Source organism: Bufo gargarizans, unplaced genomic scaffold (genome assembly GCF_014858855.1).
Source record: "Bufo gargarizans isolate SCDJY-AF-19 unplaced genomic scaffold, ASM1485885v1 original_scaffold_1895_pilon, whole genome shotgun sequence".
NCBI classification, from domain to species: Eukaryota; Metazoa; Chordata; class Amphibia; order Anura; family Bufonidae; genus Bufo; species Bufo gargarizans.
The window spans coordinates 27,877-48,695 of record NW_025334560.1 but is presented as its reverse complement, the minus strand read 5'-3'; the positions used below and the strand labels follow the sequence as shown (position 1 = coordinate 48,695).

Genomic DNA, 20,819 nt, shown 5'->3' with positions numbered 1-20,819 from the left:
CTCCAATACGGCGCGATCAGTGTATGCAGTGCCGCCTGATTATTATCTGCATCTCCCTATACCCAACACTGGGGGGCCCGGGGCCCGGTCCCTGGTGACAGACGCTTCTCACAGAATCAGGACGATTTACATCCGTGAAGGATCCGTGTGTCACAGCAACTCCTGGAAATGGTCCACGAAATCCGGGCCTGCATCATCCACGGACGCACAGATGGGCGTGACAAAGATAGGGCGTGCCCCTCCCCCACTAAAACACCGATGTGTGAGTCCAGGCGTTAGCTGGAGCCACCGGATAACATCAGAGGCATGGTCCTGCAGGGACCCCCAAAACCTACAGTCCCATGTAAATACCATCACCCCTCCTCCAATATGCAGTCCCATGTAAATACCATCACCCCTCCTCCAATATGCAGTCCCATGTAAATACCATCACCCCTCCTCCAATATGCAGTCCCATGTAAAAACCATCACCCCTCCTCCAATATGCAGTCCCATGTAAATACCATCACCCCTCCTCCAATATGCAGTCCCATGTAAATACCATCACTCCCACCTCTAAAATACAGTCTCATTTAAATAGCCCCGCCTCTAGACACCGCCCCGCCTCTGACGACTGTTAGTAACCCGTGAGGCCCCGCCTCTTTCAGTGACGTCATTCTCACGGGAGCAGCTTTTCCTGTCACCCTCCTCTGTTGCGGACAATAAAGCTTGTTGCAGGGGGCGGGGCTCCGGACACAATATGGCGGCCTCCTTGTGCAGATGGGCTCGGGTGCTCGGGGGGGCGCGGTGCTCGGGTGTGTGGGCTGTCAGATCCCGGGCTTTCTTTTCGGGTGATTCGGGTTTACGTTCTGACAACGTCCATGGTTCGCGGGGCGCAGGGTCGGGTGAGGGCGGGTGTCGGGGTTCAGGGGCGCTGTATATTGGGGCGCTTGTTGGGGCGGGGCTTGGTGTGTGGAGTTGGGGGCGGAGTTCAGACTCGAGGCTCCGGGTGGAGGCGGCAAAACCTGACACCCCGCCCAGTGACCCCCCGAAATCCGAGCCCCCGAACCCCCGGAAAGTCTTCAACTTCATAGCGGACGTGGCGGAGAGGTGCGGGCCGGCCGTGGTGAACATCGAGACCCTGGGCCGGTGAGTGACCCCCAAACATCTGACAGGGACCCCCGACACCCCGCAGGGACCCCCGACACACCGCAGGGACCCCCGACTGTGATAGTGACCCCCAATACTTAATAGCGGACGTGGCGGAGAGGTGCCAGCCGGCCGTGGTGAACATCGAGACCCTGGGCCGGTGAGTGACCCCCGACACCCCGCAGGGACCCCCGACACCCCGCAGGGACCCCCGACTGTGATAGTGACCCCCAATACTTCATAGCGGACGTGGCGGAGAGGTGCGGGCCGGCCGTGGTGAACATCGAGACCCTGGGCCGGTAAGTGACCCCCGAACAGCCCGCAGGGACCCCCGAACACCCCGCAGGTACCCCCGAACACCCCGCAGGTACCCCCGAACACCCCGCAGGGACCCCCGACTGTGATAGTGACCCCCAATACTTCATAGCGGACGTGGCGGAGAGGTGCGGGCCGGCCGTGGTGAACATCGAGACCCTGGGCCGGTGAGTGACCCCCGACACCCCGCAGGGACCCCCGACACCCCGCAGGGACCCCCGACACCCCGCAGGGACCCCCGACACCCCGCAGGGACCCCCGACCCACCGCAGGGACCCCCGACACCCCGCAGGGACCCCCGACACCCCGCAGGGACCGCAGGGACCCCCGACACCCCGCAGGGACCCCCGACACCCCGCAGGGACCCCCGACACCCCGCAGGGACCCCCGACACCCCGCAGGGACCCCCGACTGTGATAGTGACCCCCAATACTTCATAGCGGACGTGGCGGAGAGGTGCGGGCTGGCCGTGGTGAACATCGAGACCCTGGGCCGGTGAATGACCCCCCGAACATCTGACAGGGACCCCCGTCACCCCGCAGGGACCCCCGTCACCCCGCAGGGACCCCCGACACTCTACAGGGACCCCCGACACTCTACAGGGACCCCTAATACTTCATAGCGGACGTGGCGGAGAGGTGCAGGCCGGCCGTGGTGAACATCGAGACCCTGGGCCGGTGAAGGACCCCCCGACACCCAGCAGGGACCCCCGACACCCAGCAGGGACCCCCGACTGTGATAGTGACCCCCAATACTTCATAGCGGACGTGGCGGAGAGGTGCGGGCCGGCTGTGGTGAATATCGAGACCCTGGGCCGGTGAGTGACCCCCGAACATCTGACAGGGACCCCCGACACCCAGCAGGGACCCCCGAATATCTGACAGTGACCCCCGAACATCTGACAGTGACCCCCGAACACCCAGCAGGGACCCCCGAATATCTGACAGTGACCCCCGAACATCTGACAGTGACCCCCGACACCCAGCAGGGACCCCCAACACTCTACAGGGACCCCCGACTGTGATAGTGACCCCCAATACTTCATAGTGGACGTGGCGGAGAGGTGCGGGCCGGCCGTGGTGAACATCGGGACCCTGGGCTGGTGAGTGACCCGCGAACATCTGAGAGTGACCCCCCGACACCCAGCAGGGACCCCCGAATATCTGAAAGTGACCCCCGACACCGAGCATTGACCCCCAACACCCAGCAGGGACCCCCGACTATGTGATAGTGACCCCTGACACACCGCAGGGACCCCCGAACATCTGACAGTGACCCCCGAACACCCAGCAGGGACCCCCGAATATCTGACAGTGACCCCCGAACATCTGACAGTGACCCCCAACACCCAGCAGGGACCCCCGATTATCTGACACGGATCCCCAACACTCTACAGGGACCCCCGACTGTGATAGTGACCCCCAATACTTCATAGCGGACGTGGCGGAGAGGTGCGGGCTGGCCGTAGTGAACATCGGGACCCTGGGCCGGTAAGTGACTCCCGAACATCTGACAGTGGCCCCCCGACACCCAGCAGGGACCCCCGAATATCTGAAAGTGACCCCAGACACCCAGCATGGACCTCCCAACACCCAGCAGGGACCCCCGAATATCTGACATGGACCCCCAACACTCCCCAGGGACCCTTGAATATGACAGTGACCCCCGACACTCTGAAGGGACCCCCGAATATCTGACAGTGACCCCCCGACACCCAGCAGGGACCCCCGACACCCAGCAGGGACCCCCGACTATGTGATAGTGACCCCCAATACTTCATGGAGAGGTGCGGACCGGCCGTGGTGAACATTGAGACCCTGGGCCAGTGAGTGACCCCCGAACATCTGATAGTGACCCCTGACACCCAGCAGGGACCCCCGAATATCTGACAGGGACCCCCGACACACCGCAGGGACCCCCGACTGTGATAGGGACCCCCAATACTTCATAGCGGACGTGGCGGAGAGGTGCGGACCGGCCGTGGTGAACATCGAGACCCTGGGCCGGTGAGTGACCCCCGAACATCTGACAGTGACCCCCCGACACCCCGCAGGGACCCCCGAATATCTGAAAGTGACCCCCGACACCCAGCATGGACCTCCCAACACCCAGCAGGGACCCCCGTATATCTGACAGGGACCCGCGACACACCGCAGGGACCCCCGACTGTGATAGTGACCCCCAATACTTCATAGCGGACGTGGCGGAGAGGTGCGGACCGGCCGTGGTGAACATTGAGACCCTGGGCCAGTGAGTGACCCCCGAACATCTGATAGTGACCCCCGACACCCAGCAGGGACCCCCGAATATCTGACAGGGACCCCTGACACTCTACAGGGACCCCCGACTGTGATAGTGACCCCCAATACTTCATACCGGACGTGGCGGAGAGGTGCGGACCGGCCGTGGTGAACATCGAGACCCTGGGCCGGTGAGTGACCCCCGAACATCTGACAGTGAACCCCGACACCCAGCAGGGACCCCCGAATATCTGACAGTGACCCCTGACACTCCGCAGGGACCCCCGACACCCAGCATGGACCCCCAACACGGACCCCCGAATATCTGACAGGGACCCCCGACACTCACCAGGGACCCTTGAATATCTGACAGTGACCCCTGCGACACTCTGCAGGGACCTCCGACACGCCGCAGGGACCCCTGAATATCTGATTGTGACCCCCCGACACACCGCAGGGACCCCCGACACACCGCAGGGACCCCCGAACATCTGATAGTGACCCCCGAATATCTGATAGTGACCCAGCGACACTCCGCAGGGACCCCAGTATATCTAATAGTGACCCCCCGACACCCCACAGGGACCCCCGAATATCTCAGTGACCCCTGAACACCCTGCAGAAACCCCTGAATATCTGACAGCAGTGACCCCTGAACACCCTGCAGGGACCCCCGAATATGATAGTGACCCCGTGACACTCTGCAGGGACCCCCGACACCCTGCAGAGACTCCTGAATATCTGATAGTGACACTCCGCAGTGACCCCCGGACACCGCGCAGGGACCCCCAGACACCCCTGAATATCTTGTAGTGACCCCTGACCACCCTGCAGGGACCCCCGAATATCTGGTAGTGACCCCTGACCACCCTGCAGGGACCCCCGAATATCTGGTAGTGACCCCTGACCACCCTGCAGGGACCCCCGAATATCTGACAGTGACCCCTGAACACCCTGCAGGGACCCCTGAATATCTGATGGTGACCCCTGAACACCCTGCAGGGACCCCTGAATATCTGATGGTGACCCCTGAACACCCTGCAGGGACCCCCGAATATCTGATAGTGACCCCTGAACACCCTGCAGGGACCCCCGAATATCTGACAGTGACCCCTGAACACGCTGCAGGGACCCCCGAATATCTGACAGTGACCCCTGAACACCCTGCAGGGACCCCCGAATATCTGATAGTGACCCCTGAATATCTCATGGTGACCCCTGACCACCCCCGAATATCTGATGGTGACCCCTGAACACCCTGCAGGGACCCCTGAATATCTGATTGTGACCCCTGAACACCCTGCAGGGACCCCTGAATATCTGATAGTGACCCCTGAACACCCTGCAGGGACCCCCGAATATCTGATAGTGACCCCTGAACACCCTGCAGGGACCCCCGAATATCTGATAGTGACCCCTGAACACGCTGCAGGGACCCCCGAATATCTGATAGTGACCCCTGAATATCTCATGGTGACCCCTGACCACCCCCGAATATCTGATAGTGACCCCTGAACACCCCGCAGGGACCCCCGAATATCTGATGGTGACCCCTGAACACCCTGCAGGAACCCCCGAATATCTGACAGTGACCCCTGAACACCCTGCAGGAACCCCCGAATATCTGACAGTGACCCCTGAACACCCTGCAGGGACCCCCGAATATCTGATAGTGACCCCTGAATATCTCATGGTGACCCCTGACCACCCCCGAATATCTGATAGTGACCCCTGAACACCCCGCAGGGACCCCCGAATATCTGGTGACCCCTGAACACCCTGCAGGGACCCCTGAATATCTGATAGTGACCCCTGAACACCCTGCAGGAACCCCCGAATATCTGATAGTGACCCCTGAATATCTCATGGTGACCCCTGACCACCCCCGAATATCTGATAGTGACCCCTGAACACCCCGCAGGGACCCCCGAATATCTGATGGTGACCCCTGAACACCCTGCAGGGACCCCTGAATATCTGATGGTGACCCCCTGAACACCCTGCAGGGACCCCCGAATATCTGATAGTGACCCCTGAACACCCTGCAGGGACCCCTGAATATCTGATGGTGACCCCCTGAACACCCTGCAGGGACCCCCGAATATCTGACAGTGACCCCTGAACACCCTGCAGGGACCCCCGAATATCTGATAGTGACCCCTGAACACCCTGCAGGGACCCCCGAATATCTGATAGTGACCCCTGAACACCCTGCAGGGACCCCCGAATATCTGATAGTGACCCCTGAACACCCTGCAGGGACCCCTGAATATCTGATAGTGACCCCTGAACACCCTGCAGGGACCCCCGAATATCTGATAGTGACCCCTGAACACCCTGCAGGGACCCCCGAATATCTGATAGTGACCCCTGAACACCCTGCAGGGACCCCTGAATATCTGATGGTGACCCCCTGAACACCCTGCAGGGACCCCCGATTATCTGATAGTGACCCCTGAACACCCTGCAGGGACCCCCGAATATCTGATAGTGACCCCTGAACACCCTGCAGGGACCCCCGAATATCTGATAGTGACCCCTGAACACCCTGCAGGGACCCCCGAATATCTGATAGTGACCCCTGAACACGCTGCAGGGACCCCCGAATATCTGATAGTGACCCCTGAACACGCTGCAGGGACCCCCGAATATCTGACAGTGACCCCTGAACACCCTGCAGGGACCCCCGAATATCTGATAGTGACCCCTGAACACCCTGCAGGGACCCCCGAATATCTGACAGTGACCCCTGAACACCCTGCAGGGACCCCCGAATATCTGACAGTGACCCCTGAACACCCTGCAGGGACCCCCGAATATCTGACAGTGACCCCTGAACACCCTGCAGGGACCCCCGAATATCTGACAGTGACCCCTGAACACCCTGCAGGGACCCCCGAATATCTGACAGTGACCCCTGAACACCCTGCAGGGACCCCCGAATATCTGATAGTGACCCCTGAACACCCTGCAGGGACCCCCGAATATCTGACAGTGACCCCTGAACACCCTGCAGGGACCCCCGAATATCTGACAGTGACCCCTGAACACCCTGCAGGGACCCCCGAATATCTGACAGTGACCCCTGAACACCCTGCAGGGACCCCCGAATATCTGACAGTGACCCCTGAACACCCTGCAGGGACCCCCGAATATCTGACAGTGACCCCTGAACACCCTGCAGGGACCCCCGAATATCTGACAGTGACCCCTGAACACCCTGCAGGGACCCCCGAATATCTGACAGTGACCCCTGAACACCCTGCAGGGACCCCCGAATATCTGACAGTGACCCCTGAACACCCTGCAGGGACCCCCGAATATCTGACAGTGACCCCTGAACACCCTGCAGGGACCCCCGAATATCTGACAGTGACCCCTGAACACCCTGCAGGGACCCCCGAATATCTGACAGTGACCCCTGAACACCCTGCAGGGACCCCCGAATATCTGACAGTGACCCCTGAACACCCTGCAGGGACCCCCGAATATCTGACAGTGACCCCTGAACACCCTGCAGGGACCCCCGAATATCTGACAGTGACCCCTGAACACCCTGCAGGGACCCCCGAATATCTGACAGTGACCCTGAACACCCTGCAGGGACCCCCGAATATCTGACAGTGACCCCTGAATATCTCATGGTGACCCCTGACCACCCCCGAATATCTGATAGTGACCCCTGAACACCCTGCAGGGACCCCCGAATATCTGATAGTGACCCCTGAACACCCTGCAGGGACCCCCGAATATCTGATAGTGACCCCTGAACACCCTGCAGGGACCCCCGAATATCTGATAGTGACCCCTGAACACCCTGCAGGGACCCCCGAATATCTGATAGTGACCCCTGAACACCCTGCAGGGACCCCCGAATATCTGATAGTGACCCCTGAACACCCTGCAGGGACCCCCGAATATCTGATAGTGACCCCTGAACACCCTGCAGGGACCCCCGAATATCTGATAGTGACCCCTGAACACCCTGCAGGGACCCCCGAATATCTGACGGTGACCCCTGAACACCCTGCAGGGACCCCCGAATATCTGACGGTGACCCCTGAACACCCTGCAGGGACCCCTGAATATCTGATGGTGACCCCTGAACACCCTGCAGGGACCCCCGAATATCTGACAGTGACCCCTGAACACCCTGCAGGGACCCCCGAATATCTGACAGTGACCCCTGAACACCCTGCAGGGACCCCCGAATATCTGACAGTGACCCCTGAATATCTCATGGTGACCCCTGACCACCCCCGAATATCTGATAGTGACCCCTGAACACCCTGCAGGGACCCCCGAATATCTGATAGTGACCCCTGAACACCCTGCAGGGACCCCCGAATATCTGATAGTGACCCCTGAACACCCTGCAGGGACCCCCGAATATCTGATAGTGACCCCTGAACACCCTGCAGGGACCCCCGAATATCTGATAGTGACCCCTGAACACCCTGCAGGGACCCCCGAATATCTGATAGTGACCCCTGAACACCCTGCAGGGACCCCCGAATATCTGATAGTGACCCCTGAACACCCTGCAGGGACCCCCGAATATCTGATAGTGACCCCTGAACACCCTGCAGGGACCCCCGAATATCTGACGGTGACCCCTGAACACCCTGCAGGGACCCCCGAATATCTGACGGTGACCCCTGAACACCCTGCAGGGACCCCGGAATATCTGATGGTGACCCCTGAACACCCTGCAGGGACCCCCGAATATCTGATAGTGACCCCTGAACACCCTGCAGGGACCCCCGAATATCTGATAGTGACCCCTGAACACCCTGCAGGAACCCCCGAATATCTGACAGTGACCCCTGAACACCCTGTAGGGACCCCCGAATATCTGATAGTGACCCCTGAATATCTCATGGTGACCCCTGACCACCCCCGAATATCTGATAGTGACCCCTGAACACGCTGCAGGGACCCCCGAATATCTGATAGTGACCCCTGAACACCCTGCAGGGACCCCCGAATATCTGAGAGTGACCCCTGAACACCCTGCAGGGACCCCCGAATATCTGATAGTGACCCCTGAACACGCTGCAGGGACCCCCGAATATCTGATAGTGACCCCTGAACACGCTGCAGGGACCCCCGAATATCTGATAGTGACCCCTGAACACCCTGCAGGGACCCCCGAATATCTGACAGTGACCCCTGAACACCCTGCAGGGACCCCCGAATATCTGATAGTGACCCCTGAACACGCTGCAGGGACCCCCGAATATCTGATAGTGACCCCTGAACACCCTGCAGGGACCCCCGAATATCTGATAGTGACCCCTGAACACCCTGCAGGGACCCCCGAATATCTGATAGTGACCCCTGAACACCCTGCAGGGACCCCCGAATATCTGATAGTGACCCCTGAACACGCTGCAGGGACCCCTGAATATCTGATAGTGACCCCTGAACACCCTGCAGGGACCCCCGAATATCTGATAGTGACCCCTGAACACCCTGCAGGGACCCCCGAATATCTGATAGTGACCCCTGAACACCCTGCAGGGACCCCCAAATATCTGATAGTGACCCCTGAACACCCTGCAGGGACCCCCGAATATCTGATAGTGACCCCTGAACACCCTGCAGGACCCCTGACACCCCTCCCAGTGACACTCCGAAATCCGAACCCACGGATAGTCTTCAACTTCATAGCAGACGTGGCGTAGAGGTGCGAGCCGGCCGTGGTGAACATCGAGACCCTGGGCCGGTGAGGGACCCCCCCCGACACTCCGCAGGGGAACCCCCCCAGGAAGATGTGTTGAGGCCTGATCCTGGAGCAGTGTGTGACGATTTTCTGGTCAGGGAGATTGATCCTGGAGCCGTGTGTGATGATCTGGTCAGGTAGATGTGTTGAGACCAGATCCTGGAGCCATGTGTGATGATCTTCTGGTCAGGTAGATGTGTTGAGACCAGATCCTGGAGCCATGTGTGATGATCTTCTGGTCAGGGAGATGTGTTGAGGCCATGCCTTGAGATATCCCTGTATTATTGGACTATAAATAAGAGTTGAGCTCCATCTGGCTGCTGTATGAAGGATCCTTGAGTTGTCCCCTTGTTGTGACACCCCAGACAACTAATAGTCACTCCATATGCTCTACATTGACCCAATACAGACCACAATGACTCCATAGTGACCCCATACTTCCTGTAGTTTCCCTGTACACTTGGCATTCCCCCATTGTACTCCATATTGACCCCGACACCCAACAGTCCTCCCATATTCTCAGTAGTGACCCAGTACACTTCACATTGACCATCCTCTTACAAGAGGCAGTGACCCTCACCCCATAGTCCTGTCACGGGGTGCCTCCTTGGCTTTATGAGAACAGCTGGTGTAGACTTGTGTTTTGAGGTGCGCCATTTTTTTTGCCCCCGCAGGCACCCGTTCACCGGCCGGGAGGCGGTCATCTCCAGCGGCTCAGGCTTCCTGGTCTCCTCGGACGGGCTGATTGTCACTAACGCCCATGTGGTGGCCAATAAGAGGAGGGTGAGAGTGAAACTGTACAACGGGGACACGTACGAGGCCAGCGTCTGTGCCATGGACCCCGTGCAGGACATTGCTGCCGTGCGCATCACCCCAAAGGTAACCGCGAGATCCCCCCACTAATGAGGTCCTGATGTGTGAACCCCCTGACGGTGTGTGTATTCTGGTCATTAGTACCGGGGGGGGGGGGCGCTGTGTGTATCCCGGTGATGAGTACTGGGGGGGCGCTGTGTGTATCCCGGTGATGAGTACTGGGGGGGCTGTGTGTATCCCGGTGATGAGTACTGGGGGGGGCTGTGTGTATCCTGGTCATGAGTACTGGGGGGGGGGGCGCTGTGTGTATCCTGGTCATGAGTACTGGGGGGGGGGCGCTGTGTGTATCCTGGTCATGAGTACTGGGGGGGGGGGGCGCTGTGTGTATCCTGGTCATGAGTACTGGGGGGGGGCGCTGTGTGTATCCTGGTCATGAGTACTGGGGGGGGGCGCTGTGTGTATCCTGGTCATGAGTACTGGGGGGTGCTGTGTGTATCCTGGTCATGAGTACTGGGGGGGCGCTGTGTGTAGCCTGGTGATGAGTACTGGGGGGGGGGGGCGCTGTGTGTATCCTGGTCATGAGTACTGGGGGGGGCGCTGTGTGTATCCTGGTCATGAGTACTGGGGGGGCGCTGTGTGTAGCCTGGTGATGAGTACTGGGGGGGGGGGGGCGCTGTGTGTATCCTGGTCATGAGTACTGGGGGGGGGGGGGGGGGGTGCTGTGTTGTATCCTGGTCATGAGTACTGGGGGGGGGGGGGGGGGGGGGGGGGCTGTGTGTATCCTGGTCATGAGTACTGGGGGGGGTGGTGCGCTGTGTGTATTCTGGTCATGAGTACTGGGGGGGGGGGGGGCGCTGTGTGTATTCTGGTCATGAGTACTGGGTGGGGGGGGCGCTGTGTGTAGCCTGGTGGGGGGGGCGCTGTGTGTAGCCTGGTCAGGAGTACTGGGTGGGGGGGCGCTGTGTGTAGCCTGGTCATGAGTACTGGGTGGGGGGGCGCTGTGTGTAGCCTGGTGATGAGTACTGGGTGGGGGGGGCGCTGTGTGTAGCCTGGTGATGAGTACTGGGTGGGGGGGCGCTGTGTGTAGCCTGGTGATGAGTACTTGGGGGGGGCGGTGTGTGTATGTAGCCTGGTGATGAGTATTGGGGGGGCGCTGTGTGTAGCCTGGTGATGAGTACTGGGGGGGGGCGCTGTGTGTGTGTATCCTGGTGATGAGTACTGGGGGGGCGCTGTGTGTATCCTGGTCATAAGTACTGGGGGGGGGGCGCTGTGTGTATGTACCCTGTTGATGAGTATTGGGGGGGGCGCTGTGTGTACCCTGGTGATCAGGCTTTAGAGCTGGAGGAGCGGTGACTGTGATGAGTGGGCGCCATCTCGGAGGGCTAGATTGAGTCCAGACAATACCCCACCTCCAGTGTGACGACCTCCGTTGCACAAAGTGACTTGAGTGACCCCAGTGATACCAGTCTGTCCCTCTCCGCAGGGTCCCATGCCCACGCTGCCGCTGGCTCGCTCTTCTGAGGTTAGACAGGGGGAGTTTGTTGTGGCCATGGGGACGCCGTATCTGCTGCGTAACACCATCACCTCCGGCATCGTCAGCTCTGTGCAGCGCGGGGGTCGGGAGCTCGGGCTCTCCAACAAGGACATGGACTTCATCCAGACAGACGCCATCATAGATGTAAGTAGGGGTCAGCAGTGAAAGGGTTAAGAGAAGTGGTAATATGCGTTACGGCGTGCCCTCCTCACCTTCTCATCAACTGTCACTTCCAGGTCGGTAACTCTGGGGGGCCCCTGGTCAATCTGGTGAGTACCAGTGGTCCTACGTTACAGTACAACAACCGGTATATTACACTGACTGTTATATCACACTCTGTATTATACACTGAGCGGTATATTACACTGACCCTCATATTACACTGACCCTCATATTACACTGTATTATACACTGACCGGTATATTACACTGTTATATCACACTCTGTATTATACACTGAGCGGTATATCACACTCTGTATTATACACTGACTGGTATATTACACTGACCGGTATATCACACTCTGTATTATACACCGACCCTCATATTACACTGACCCTCATATTACACTGTATTATACACTGACCGGTATATTACACTGTTATATCACACTCTGTATTATACACTGAGCGGTATATTACACTGTTATATCACACTCTGTATTATACACTGACCAGTATATTACACTGTTATATCACACTCTGTATTATACACTGAGCGATATATTACACTGACTGTTATATCACACTCTGTATTATACACTGACCGATATATTACACTGACTGTTATATCACACTCTGTATTATACACTGACCGATATATTACACTGACTGTTATATCACACTCTGTATTATACACTGAGCGGTATATTACACTGTTATATCACACTCTGTATTATACACTGAGCGGTATATTACACTGTTATATCACACTCTGTATTATACACTGAGCGGTATATTACACTGTTATATCACACTCTGTATTATACACTGACCGGTATATTACACTGACTGTTATATCACACTCTGTATTATACACTGACCGGTATATTACACTGACTGTTATATCACACTCTGTATTATACACTGAGCGGTATATTACACTGACTGTTATATCACACTCTGTATTATACACTGACCGGTATATTACACTGACTGTTATATCACACTCTGTATTATACACTGACCGGTATATTACACTGACTGTTATATCACACTCTGTATTATACACTGAGCGGTATATTACACAGTTATATCACACTCTGTATTATACACTGAGCGGTATATTACACTGTTATATCACACTCTGTATTATACACTGAGTGGTATTACACTGTTATATCACACTCTGTATTATACACTGAGCGGTATATTACACTGTTATATCACACTCTGTATTATACACTGACCGGTATATTACACTGACTGTTATATCACACTCTGTATTATACACTGACCGGTATATTATACTGACTGTTATATCACACTCTGTATTATACACTGACCGGTATATTATACTGACTGTTATATCACACTCTGTATTATACACTGACCGGTATATTACACTGACTGTTATATCACACTCTGTATTATACACTGAGCGGTATATTACACTGACTGTTATATCACACTCTGTATTATACACTGACCGATATATTACACTGACTGTTATATCACACTCTGTATTATACACTGAGCGGTATATTACACTGTTATATCACACTCTGTATTATACACTGAGTGGTATATTACACTGTTATATCACACTCTGTATTATACACTGAGCGGTATATTACACTGTTATATCACACTCTGTATTATACACTGACCGGTATATTACACTGACTGTTATATCACACTCTGTATTATACACTGACCGGTATATTATACTGACTGTTATATCACACTCTGTATTATACACTGAGCGGTATATTACACTGACTGTTATATCACACTCTGTATAATACACTGACCGGTATATTATACTGACTGTTATATCACACTCTGTATTATACACTGACCGGTATATTACACTGACTGTTATATCACACTCTGTATGTTACACTGACCCTCATATTACAGTCTGTATTATACACTGACCCTCATATTACACTCTGTATGTTACACTGACCCTCATATTACACTCTGTATGTTACACTGACCCTCATATTACAGTCTGTATGTTACACTGACCCTCATATTACAGTCTGTATGTTACACTGACCCTCATATTACACTCTGTATGTTACACTGACCCTCATATTACACTCTGTATGTTACACTGACCCTCATATTACACTCTGTATGTTACACTGACCCTCATATTACACTCTGTATGTTACACTGACCCTCATATTACACTCTGTATTATACACTGACCGGTATATTACACTCTGTATTATACACTGACTGGTATATTACACTGACTGTTATATCACACTCTGTATGTTACACTGACCCTCATATTACAGTCTGTATTATACACTGACCCTCATATTACACTCTGTTACACTGACTGGTATGTTAGGCCGAATGCACATGGCCGTGAGCCTGGATTCCTGCTGAGAGCAGGAGCGCACGGCGTCATTGGTTGCTATGACTATGATCTATACCAGTGTACTACTGTACTGCGGCGGCAGCAGGGAGCGCACAGCGTCATAGCAACCAATGACGCCGTGCGCTCCTGCTCTCAGCAGGAATCCAGGCCGCGGTTCCACGGACCGCTCACGGCCGTGTGCATTCGGCCTTACACTGACTGGTATGTTACACTCTGTATTATATAGTGACTGATTTATTACACTGACTGGTATGTTACACTCTGTATTATACACTGACGAGTATATTACACACTGACAAGTTATCCTTTGTCCACCTTGTATTTCCGGTTGCAGGACGGTGAGGTCATTGGTATTAATACTCTTAAAGTGACGGCTGGCATTTCCTTTGCAATTCCATCAGACAGAGTAAGAAATTTTCTCCAACAGGCGGAGAAGCGGGGTCAGGGTAGGTGCACGGGGGTGGAGTTAAAGCACAGAGGCGGGGTCTCGGGATATTTGGGGTGGGCACTCAGCCTCTGTCTTCTGCAGGTTCCTGGTTTGGTCGTTCTGAGGTGAAACAGAAATACATTGGAATCATGATGCTGACGCTAACGCCAAGGTACGGGGGGGCGTATCTATGGTGGGGGGCGTATCTATGATGGGGGGCGTATCTATGGTGTAGGTGGGCGGACTATTTGTATTTTGTATGGGGGATTATATTGTATAGGTGAGGTGTGTGTCTATGTGTTAATGTGGGTATATATAGTATGGGGGAGAGGCGTATATAGTATGGGGGTTATATATTGAGGTGTGTGCACACATTCAGGACTGTTTTACCTCTTGTACGGCCCATGTCCATTAAACACCTCCCCTAAGTACAAGATGGAAACGATCAGAGACTGCTTCACCCTCAGACCCCCCGATCCCTTACAGACCAGTGAATTTTTCTCCCTGATAACATGAATCCTCAACCAGACCGCTGAAAGGGGCTTCACCCTGCATCCTCAAACCTCTTTACTCTGTGCTCCTCCTCCTAGACCTGTCCTCTGCCTTCTACACTACTCTGTGCTCCTCCTCCTAGACCTGTCCTCTGCCTTCTACACTACTCTGTGCTCCTCCTCCTAGACCTGTCCTCTGCCTTCTACACTACTCTGTGCTCCTCCTCCTAGACCTGTCCTCTGCCTTCTACATTACTCTGTGCTCCTCCTTCTAGACCTGTCCTCTGCCTTCTACATTACTCTGTGCTCCTCCTTCTAGACCTGTCCTCTGCCTTCTACATTACTCTGTGCTCCTCCTTCTAGACCTGTCCTCTGCCTTCTACATTACTCTGTGCTCCTCCTTCTAGACCTGTCCTCTGCCTTCTACATTACTCTGTGCTCCTCCCTCTCCTAGACCTGTCCTCTGCCTTCTACACTACTCTGTGCTCCTCCTCCTAGACCTGTCCTCTGCCTTCTACACTACTCTGTGCTCCTCCTCCTAGACCTGTCCTCTGCCTTCTACAATACTCTGTGTGCTCCTCCTCCTAGACCTGTCCTCTGCCTTCTACATTACTCTGTGCTCCTCCTTCTAGACCTGTCCTCTGCCTTCTACATTACTCTGTGCTCCTCCTTCTAGACCTGTCCTCTGCCTTCGACATTACTCTGTGCTCCTCCTTCTAGACCTGTCCTCTGCCTTCTACATTACTCTGTGCTCCTCCTCCTAGACCTGTCCTCTGCCTTCTACATTACTCTGTGTGCTCCTTCTAGACCTGTCCTCTGCCTTCTACAATACTCTGTGCTCCTCCTCCTAGACCTGTCCTCTGCCTTCTACACTACTCTGTGCTCCTCCTCCTAGACCTGTCCTCTGCCTTCTACACTACTCTGTGCTCCTCCTCCTAGACCTGTCCTCTGCCTTCTACACTACTCTGTGCTCCTCCTCCTAGACCTGTCCTCTGCCTTCTACACTACTCTGTGCTCCTCCTCCTAGACCTGTCCTCTGCCTTCTACATTACTCTGTGCTCCTCCTTCTAGACCTGTCCTCTGCCTTCTACATTACTCTGTGCTCCTCCTTCTAGACCTGTCCTCTGCCTTCTACATTACTCTGTGCTCCTCCTTCTAGACCTGTCCTCTGCCTTCTACATTACTCTGTGCTCCTCCTTCTAGTCCTGTCCTCTGCCTTCTACATTACTCTGTGCTCCTCCCTCTCCTAGACCTGTCCTCTGCCTTCTACACTACTCTGTGCTCCTCCTCCTAGACCTGTCCTCTGCCTTCTACACTACTCTGTGCTCCTCCTCCTAGACCTGTCCTCTGCCTTCTACACTACTCTGTGCTCCTCCTCCTAGACCTGTCCTCTGCCTTCTACATTACTCTGTGCTCCTCCTTCTAGACCTGTCCTCTGCCTTCTACATTACTCTGTGCTCCTCCTTCTAGACCTGTCCTCTGCCTTCTACATTACTCTGTGCTCCTCCTTCTAGACCTGTCCTCTGCCTTCTACATTACTCTGTGCTCCTCCTTCTAGTCCTGTCCTCTGCCTTCTACATTACTATGTTCTCCTTCTAGACCTGTCCTCTGCCTTCAACATTACTCTCCTGAAGCCTCCTCACACATAATCTCCAGTCCACAACCTGTCCTCTCCATACATCTCTGACCTGACCTCCTGATAGCTCCACACACATAACCTCCAGTCCACAACCTGTCCTCTCCATGCATCTCTGACCTCATCTCCTGATTCCTCCTCACATAATCTCCAGTCCACAGCCTGTCCTCTCTATACATCTCTGACCTGACCTCCTGATACCTCCTCACACATAACCTCCAGTCCACAGCCTGTCCTCTCCATACATCTCTGACCTGACCTCCTGATTCCTCCTCACATAATCTCCAGTCCACAGCCTGTCCTCTCTATACATCTCTGACCTGACCTCCTGATACCTCCTCACACATAACCTCCAGTCCACAGCCTGTCCTCTCCATACATCTCTGACCTGACCTCCTGATTCCTCCTCACATAACCTCCAGTCCACAACCTGTCCTCTCCATGCATCTCTGACCTCATCTCCTGATTCCTCCTCACATAATCTCCAGTCCACAGCCTGTCCTCTCCATGCATCTCTGACCTCATCTCCTGATTCCTCCTCACATAATCTCCAGTCCACAGCCTGTCCTCTCTATACATCTCTGACCTGACCTCCTGATACCTCCTCACACATAACCTCCAGTCCACAGCCTGTCCTCTCCATACATCTCTGACCTGACCTCCTGATTCCTCCTCACATAACCTCCAGTCCACAACCTGTCCTCTCCATGCATCTCTGACCTCATCTCCTGATTCCTCCTCACATAATCTCCAGTCCACAGCCTGTCCTCTCCATGCATCTCTGACCTCATCTCCTGATTCCTCCTCACATAATCTCCAGTCCACAGCCTGTCCTCTCTATACATCTCTGACCTGACCTCCTGATACCTCCTCACACATAACCTCCAGTCCACAGCCTGTCCTCTCCATTCATCTCTGACCTGACCTCCTGATTCCTCCTCACATAATCTCCAGTCCACAGCCTGTCCTCTCTATACATCTCTGACCTGACCTCCTGATACCTCCTCACACATAACCTCCAGTCCACAGCCTGTCCTCTCCATACATCTCTGACCTGACCTCCTGATTCCTCCTCACATAACCTCCAGTCCACAGCCTGTCCTCTCCATGCATCTCTGACCTCATCTCCTGATACATCCTCACACATAATATCCAGTCCACAGCCTGTCCTCTCCATACATCTCTGACCTGACCTCCTGATACCTCCTCACATAATCTCCAGTCCACAGCCTGTCCTCTCCATGCATCTCTGACCTCATCTCCTGATACATCCTCACACATAATATCCAGGTTTGGTGGATGTGAATTATGGGGAGTGATGGGATATGACAGGTGGTGGGGTTAATATTTGTGTGTCATACCCCATTTAATTTTGTCTTACGTTGGCAGTATCTTGGCAGACATGAAGTTCAGGGATCCTGGATTTCCTGATGTTCCTCATGGGATCCTTATCCATAAAGTGATCATTGGATCACCGGCTCACCAGTAAGTGCTGTCATATACAGAGATGTTTTGTGCCCCCTGCTGGCTGTGATCTCTTACCCCTTCTTCTTCCTCAGAGCTGGTCTGAAGGCTGGAGACATTATCCTGGAGATAAATTCCCAAGCAGCCACCACCGCTGAAGATGTCTTTGATGCTGTAAACTCTCAGGCGAAGCTCACCATGACGATCCGCCGTGGGTACGAGACCCTGATGGTGAACGTCATCCCTGAACTGGTGGAGTAATGGACGTTTGTTCTAAGTGACCTTTGTGTTAAGAACAGGGGGAAGATACGGACTCGGCGTGCGCCAGTCTGGACAATGCCCACTCCCCAGGAATCAAATGACTTCTGCTAGTCCTGCAGGATAATATGGCTCGGAAGACTGTCCATCCTGCATGTGACAGGAGGGCAGACTTCCTAATATCGGGTTCAGTACAGTCGCTGCAGAATTTCTAGCGGAGGCATAATTTGCATTTAATCTACCAGTTCGTCCTTGAAGTGAGGTGCTGATATCGGTGACTACTCCCCATGTATGATGACTCAAACCACAGACACCAGTTATTTGGATGCGGAAGACCCCTTCAATTATAATTGTTTGCCTGGGATCTCCTGTGTGTGATGTTGTTACTACATGAAATCATGTCCTGTCGGGTGTAATACCTTCTTCGTCACCTGTCTGCTTCGTTACTTGACTGCCATCTTCTGTATCCTTTTGCCATTAGATTTAGGAAAACATTCAGGGAAAGCCAAAGTCAGCTGAGGTATTGTCTGTTGTTCCTGGTTCTCCGCTTCATTACTTTCCATCTGTGTCTTACCTGATGGTCATCGTCATCTGGTTCTTTACCCATCATGTCTGCTTCCTTATCTGTTGTCTGCCATCTTCCTTCAGTCCTTCCTGTCATCTACCAGTTTCTATTCTGTATACTTGTCACCTGCCAGGGTGATGGATGCTTCATGATAGTATTTTTATAACTTCGGAGGTCTTGTTACGCTATTGCGAAAATTGCTGACTTCACTGCTGGCCATGATGACGTTTAAGAACACACAGGGCATATACCCACAGAGTGCCCGTGTGACCTCTGCCCACCACCCAAAGCTTTTACAATGGACAAGTCAGCATCAAAACTGGAGCATAGAGCAATGGAAGATGGCGACCTGGTCTGGTGAATCACACTTACATCAAGTGGATGGCCGGGTGCATGTGTGTTACCTGAAGAAGAGAGTGCACCAGGAGTCAGTGTGGGAAGAAAAGTCTGTGTCTCGACAGGTCAGAGAGGGGGAATATACAGCAGGATCCCCTTGGTCAATGCAGACTGGTCATTGAATATCATTTCCCTCATCCACACTCTGATACTTCTCTGTAGACCACTGTCACTCTTCAGAGTAGGAGACGGTAGCGCCGTCACCTTGTTTACATGTGGATACTGCCACTACTCTTTGGTGTAGGAGATTATACCGTTGTCACCTTGTTTTTCTCCGGTTTAGGTGTGGATACCGCCCTCGCCTTGTTTTCTCCGGTTTAGGTGTGGATACCGCCCTCACCTTGTTTTCTCCGGTTTAGGTGTGGATACTGCCCTCGCCTTGTTTTTCTCCGGTTTAGGTGTGGATACCGCCCTCACCTTGTTTTCTCCGGTTTAGGTGTGGATACCGCCCTCGCCTTGTTTTTCTCCGGTTTAGGGGGTGGATACCGCCCTCGCCTTGTTTTTCTCCGGTTTAGGGGGTGGATACCGCCCTCGCCTTGTTTTTCTCCGGTTTAGGGGGTGGATACCGCCCTCGCCTTGTTTTTCTCCGGTTTAGGGGGTGGATACCGCCCTCGCCTTGTTTTTCTCCGGTTTAGGGGTGGATACCGCCCTCGCCTTGTTTTTCTCCGGTTTAGGGGTGGATACCGCCCTCGCCTTGTTTTTCTCCGGTTTAGGTGTGGATACCGCCCTCGCCTTGTTTTTCTCCGGTTTAGGTGTGGATACCGCCCTCGCCTTGTTTTTCTCCGGTTTAGGTGTGGATACCGCCCTCGCCTTGTTTTTCTCCGGTTTAGGTGTGGATACCGCCCTCGCCTTGTTTTCTCCGGTTTAGGTGTGGATACTGCCCTCACCTTGTTTTCTCCGGTTTAGGTGTGGATACCGCCCTCGCCTTGTTTTTCTCCGGTTTAGGTGTGGATACCGCCCTCGCCTTGTTTTTCTCCGGTTTAGGTGTGGATACCGCCCTCGCCTTGTTTTTCTCCGGTTTAGGTGTGGATACCGCCCTTGCCTTGTTTTTCTCCGGTTTAGGTGTGGATACCGCCCTCGCCTTGTTTTCTCCGGTTTAGGTGTGGATACCGCCCTCGCCTTGTTTTTCTCCGGTTTAGGTGTGGATACTGCCCTCGCCTTGTTTTTCTCCGGTTTAGGTGTGGATACCGCCCTCGCCTTGTTTTCTCCGGTTTAGGTGTGGATACCGCCCTCGCCTTGTTTTTCTCCGGTTTAGGTGTGGATACCGCCCTC

At 54.3% G+C, this 20,819-nt stretch overlaps 1 protein-coding gene across 2 annotated transcripts; it reads left to right on the top strand.

The window, feature by feature from the left end:
• The first annotated feature begins 702 nt into the window (after positions 1 to 702).
• Positions 703 to 18,950, top strand: HTRA2 (HtrA serine peptidase 2). Of its 2 annotated transcripts, none has more exons than XM_044274616.1 (8): positions 703 to 1,128; positions 10,083 to 10,287; positions 11,705 to 11,899; positions 11,992 to 12,024; positions 14,645 to 14,756; positions 14,840 to 14,909; positions 18,254 to 18,349; positions 18,424 to 18,950. In XM_044274616.1, the coding sequence occupies exons 1-8, from the start codon at positions 740 to 742 to the stop codon at positions 18,587 to 18,589; spliced, it is 1,266 nt and encodes a 421-aa protein (XP_044130551.1). In that variant the 5' UTR covers positions 703 to 739; the 3' UTR covers positions 18,590 to 18,950. The 2 variants fall into 2 exon arrangements, with proteins under 2 accessions (XP_044130551.1, XP_044130552.1); XM_044274617.1 differs by lacking the exon at positions 703 to 1,128 and adding an exon at positions 1,517 to 1,610.
• Positions 18,951 to 20,819: the final 1,869 nt, after the last annotated feature.

Bases quoted from the DNA above. Each gene is read 5' to 3' on its own strand.
- HTRA2 (XM_044274616.1), top strand. From the start codon at position 740: ATGGCGGCCTCCTTGTGCAGATGGGCTCGGGTGCTCGGGGGGGCGCGG. The intron at 10,288-11,704 runs GTAACCGCGAGA...CCCTCTCCGCAG, and splicing joins CCGTGCGCATCACCCCAAAG to GGTCCCATGCCCACGCTGCC. The intron at 11,900-11,991 runs GTAAGTAGGGGT...TGTCACTTCCAG, and splicing joins AGACAGACGCCATCATAGAT to GTCGGTAACTCTGGGGGGCC.